Source organism: Euprymna scolopes, chromosome 4 (assembly GCF_053919585.1).
Source record: "Euprymna scolopes isolate OS-2025 chromosome 4, ASM5391958v1, whole genome shotgun sequence".
In the NCBI taxonomy this organism is placed as follows: Eukaryota; Metazoa; Mollusca; class Cephalopoda; order Sepiida; family Sepiolidae; genus Euprymna; species Euprymna scolopes.
The window spans coordinates 37,288,590-37,293,589 of NC_136485.1; the positions used below are offsets into that span (position 1 = coordinate 37,288,590).

General features: G+C 31.0%; 1 protein-coding gene across 6 annotated transcripts in view; it reads right to left on the reverse strand.

The window, feature by feature from the left end:
• LOC145267139 (zwei Ig domain protein zig-8-like) overlaps positions 1–5,000 on the reverse strand; it is an 845,722-nt gene that overhangs the window by 394,973 nt on the left and 445,749 nt on the right. For 4 of the 6 annotated variants that reach the window (XM_080123191.1, XM_080123196.1, XM_080123187.1 and 1 more), the window contains exon 5: positions 1,736–1,798. The exons of the other annotated variants lie outside the window; for them this stretch is intronic. In XM_080123191.1, the coding sequence (XP_079979317.1) occupies positions 1,736–1,798 (63 nt within the window). The remainder of the gene's footprint in view (positions 1–1,735; positions 1,799–5,000) is intronic. 6 annotated transcript variants of the gene reach the window in all.

Sequence of the window (5,000 nt, forward strand, 5' to 3'; positions counted from 1 at the left end):
GCAACAAGTATAATTTCATACCAGTACTGTAAGAGACATTGTAAAAGTAACAGAATGCTAAGCTATCCTTTATATTTTTCAATTTTTCAAATGATCGTTTTTACGTTAAAATAATTTCAAAAAGTAACACGTAAAAGATAATTTCCTATTTATAAAATCATAATTAAGCAGTAGACGCTACTCTTAACAATGTTTGCTTCAATTTACAATACTACCAAAATACACACACAATACATATATATATATATATATATATATATATATATATATATATATATATATATATATATATCAGTGATGAGACGATTCCGATATTTTTTTCCGATTCTGATAAAATTACCGATTGTGTGCTAAATTCTCATTTCCGAAATTACCGATTCCGATTCTTTATAAATTTCTAAATATTTAACTCTGAATCCTTATTTTGTCCCGATTACCGTAAAAACACATTTTTAAACGTGAAATCACTAAAAATTTCACTTTTACTTGAAGCTTAAATAAAAGATATCTATCATTTTACTACCAACAGTGGAAAATTTTTCTTGAACCAAAACAAAAAAATAAATAAATAAAAAACAAAAGATAATTAAAGAAATAGGTTTTGGTACCGGAAAATAGGCACACAGTTTTCCGATTCCGATAATTATTTTGATACTCACAATAGTTCCGATCTTTCCGATTGCCGATTCCAGTTAATCGTCCCAACACTAATATATATATATATATGATATATATATATATATATATGATATATATATGACATATATATATATATGATAGATATATATATGACATATATATATATATGATATATATATGTGTGTGTGTGTTAGTGTGTGTGTATTTTTATATACATACATAGTTATATATATATATATATATATATATATATATATATATATATATATGATGAGAGTAATGCAAATAGTATTCCGATAAAATAGAGAAAATAGAAGGGAACAAAGCGAGTCATGTGTTCATCAACGTTTCGTCTTTATTTCGAGACTTCCTCTGGATGAATGAGTTTAAGAAAAGCAAAAAATATATTAACGACTATATGACGTTATTAAAAATCTCCCCCCTTTTCCAATGTCTTTTTCCGTTTCTTAACAAAAACATTGTCACACTTTGCACATGAAACACTTTTAAATATTGTGTACTTGTGTTTTTGTTTTTCTTAATCTCATTCATCCAGAGGAAGTCTCGAAATAAAGACGAAACGTTGATGAACACATAACTCGGTTTGTTTCTTTTTATTTTCTGTGTGTGTGTGTGTGTGTGTGTGTGCGTGCGTGCGTGCGTGTCTGTGTCTGTGGTATTATCATTAAGTGAATGTAAGGATTATAAATAAACTTTTTAAAGTTGTAATAATATAAATCTTCAAATATATTAAAATAGCAAAGAAGAAATCTAATAATGGAATAATTAGTCAGTTGGGAATAAAAGTGGAATCATAAAATAGAAACTCAGACCTATTCTACAAATGAAAGACAAAAATGTTTAAACAAAAACCGAAACAAGCAAGGGAGATAACTCTAAGCAGCTCTAAAACTACAACGACAACATTGACAACAATCGCGATGACGACAATTACAAGAGTGATATAAAAAAAAATATGCATTAAATTATAGATAAATATAAAAATAAAAAATAAAGAAGAAAGAAAAAATATAGAGAGACTAACAGACAGAGACGAAGAGGCACGAGAAGAGGAAAATAAAGGCGAACCAAGTACCTTTCTTCTCCTTTTCTCGCATCTCTTTGTTTTTGTCTGTCGGCTGTTCATTGCTGTCGTCACCTAAAAGAAATACGACATACCATTACAATTCGATAAAACATGAACAAAAAAAGGTAAAACAACAAAAGAAAGACATAATAAAGAAAATTATTTAACCCTTTTGATATGACAGGGGCGCGTTTTAAAATGTTTTCTTTTGGTCTACTAGAACACAATAACTATCAAACGGAAAGATAGGACATAATCACGTTAACACACAGGTTCTCGGTAGATCACCGACGTTAAGTAACTCTGAGTCCAGCTATTACCACAAGGGAAATCATTTGAAAATACCAGGCGCCGTATGTAGTAAAACGTCGACACTTCTGTCAGCCCCTGCATTCCACCTGGCCTTCAGCTGTCTCGACTCTGTCCTGTCTCTGAATCAGACTGGTTTTAGCGCTGAATATTTTGGTGTCGATTCTAGTTGATAGCATCAATGTCATATTTTCGTTACCTTTAACATCACTACTATATATTGGTTACACTATTATAATCATAGAGAATTGATTCTTTATTAATAAGTACGAAATCTGCAAGAATCAAAATATATTGAAGTGTATTTTACGACCGGGTAACGGCGGACATTCTACTGCTATGCCATAAAACAGACTAAATTCAATGACCTTATAATATGTAGTCTAAATTTGAACTGCTTTGAAGCAATGCAACTTTGTTAAATAATTGTGTTTATTTATTTAAAGTATAAAAAAAACAAATGCATTATTTTGGTGTTTAAATGTTTCAATTTTTTACACCAAATACTTCTAGCCTAGGAAACTATTTCTAATCTCAAGGGTTTTAGTGCTTTGCTTTGGAGCCAGTGTTTATGAACAAGGGGTAGGACTTCAGAAGATGGTTTCCGTATTGTCAAAAGGATGTATCCTATAGATGTTAAAGCTACAGTTGATGTTTGGTTGAGGTGATATTAGAGTTTGTAAATGGCAGAGGAAAATTATTGCTGTTTTATCTTAATCTGGCACCGTTTCGATAACATTAAGGACGTTAAGGTCCGGTAGTTATGAAACCCATTCGGAATTCTACTTCTTACGGAATAGGCGACCACTAACGTGCCCTTCTACATCATAAATGGCGATTATATGAAGACTTGATATAAACATAGCCGACAGGTAAGGCATAGACTGAAGATTATTTATACCACATATCTTTGGACAGCAGATTTTGAACTTTATATAAAAGATTCCGTGAGTAGAATTATGGCGGATCACCTTGTAATTTAATTTGACAGTAAAATTTTAGCAGCACATAACTTTGGAACTGCAGTTTTAAATATACTCTGTTAACAGATATCACCAATTTTACACACACACACACACACACACACACACACACACACACACACACACACACACACACACACACACACATATATATGTGTGTGTGTATGTGTGTATCTGTGTGTATGTGTGTGTATATGTATGTGTGTATAGCATCACCCCACACTAAAAAATATCGGAGGTGCCAATGTCATTTTATACCACAGATTTAGATGATATAAAGATATAAAAATAAGAATGGAAAGAAAGAGACGGAAAAATGGCATCCAGACCTTCACTGGAAGAACACAAAGATTACTGGTATTCTTCAGTTTTTATTATTGATCCAACTTCAGAGAAAACCAAAGTTTGATATTAATTCGCGCTTCTCTTGTTATGATCTTTAGCCCTTACCTTCTATGTGCGCTTTTACTGACAAAGGGGAAAGAATTTCTGTTTTGAGGTTAAAAACTATCTAGCCAGCACTTATTGTTGGGTTCGTTTTTTTTTAATTTACCGCTAAGTGGTACTTCTTATGCTCTTTACACTAACAGGTTATACGCCGTGTCCGGAGCAATTTATTTCCATGTTTAATACTAAGCGGACCTTGTGAGAACTGATGCGATATTTAAAAATGACTGATAGAAAGGGATAGTGCGATTTATCTCCAGCGGGTTCTCACTCAAATCCAGAGAACAGTACCTATTTTTACCAGTGCGCAATCATTTGTAACTGTAATTGGTTGAGAAGTCAAACAACATATGACAACATCTTTGTTTTTATTACAAATTCGAAAGTTATTTGAAGCCTGATATCTGTTTTATAATAAAATACAGCTTAATCGACTTTTGAAGTTTAAAGGTTATTGCTTTTCTAAGAAACCAAATGATAATATTAATTTTCGAAAGCGCCCCCGTCGATAGAAAGAATTATTTTTTAATCTATACATAATGTCATCTTCCATTCTTAGATATTATTCTTCATTCATCGTCTTGTGTGAGATGAGGACTTTCGAAATTAATTTATACGTTTAACACCAATAAAATTACATGAAACAAGTGAATTATAAAGAATTCAAATTTAAGATCTTAATACAATTAGATGACAAGAAAGTAATAACATTTCATAATGCAATAATTGACTAATGCACAGACGCATAAATGTTATATATATATATATATATATATATATATGCATATATATAATTGAATAACATACACCTATATTCAATTATATATAAATGAAGAAAATATATACAATACAGAAGTAAGACAAGGTATAATTAAACCGCTTAATCTATTATTTTAACAATATATATATATATATATATATATATATATATAAATATAGTAATTTATAAAATATATATGGCGATTAAGCTACACTGAATATTCGGCGTTTCATCCATTATGCGCATAAGCCTGAGGAACCAAAGAGTGGATGAAATGCCGAATATTTAGTGTAGCTTAATCGCCATATATATTTTATAAATTACTAACTAGCTCTACCTACGTATTGAACACTTCCGAAGTAAATACTTAAAGTTTACGCATAAATATATACTTTCGTATATTCATTTTATGTGAGTATATGTATTAGTTATTGTTCTGGGGTAACTGACACCCCTATTCCTGTCTTCACATGGACTCTCCCATCGCTGTGAAAGGCAGCCATTTTGGACTCTCTAATCAGAGATTCCATGCAAGCCTAATCGTTGAAATGACTTTACAGACTCTCCTGTTTGATATTGTGAACCCCTAAAATAAGGCCACAACATCTGGCGACGTAGGAATGAAAAAACCTCACAAGGACCCTTTCCTTTGGACTAATAATCAAAAACGTATATTTTCCTATTCTTCTGACTCAACTTTAAATTTTTCTACCAGCTTTGAAAAGTTCAACAAGTTTACTTCTTTTTTTCAACAAAAAGAAAAAAAATAAAGAAA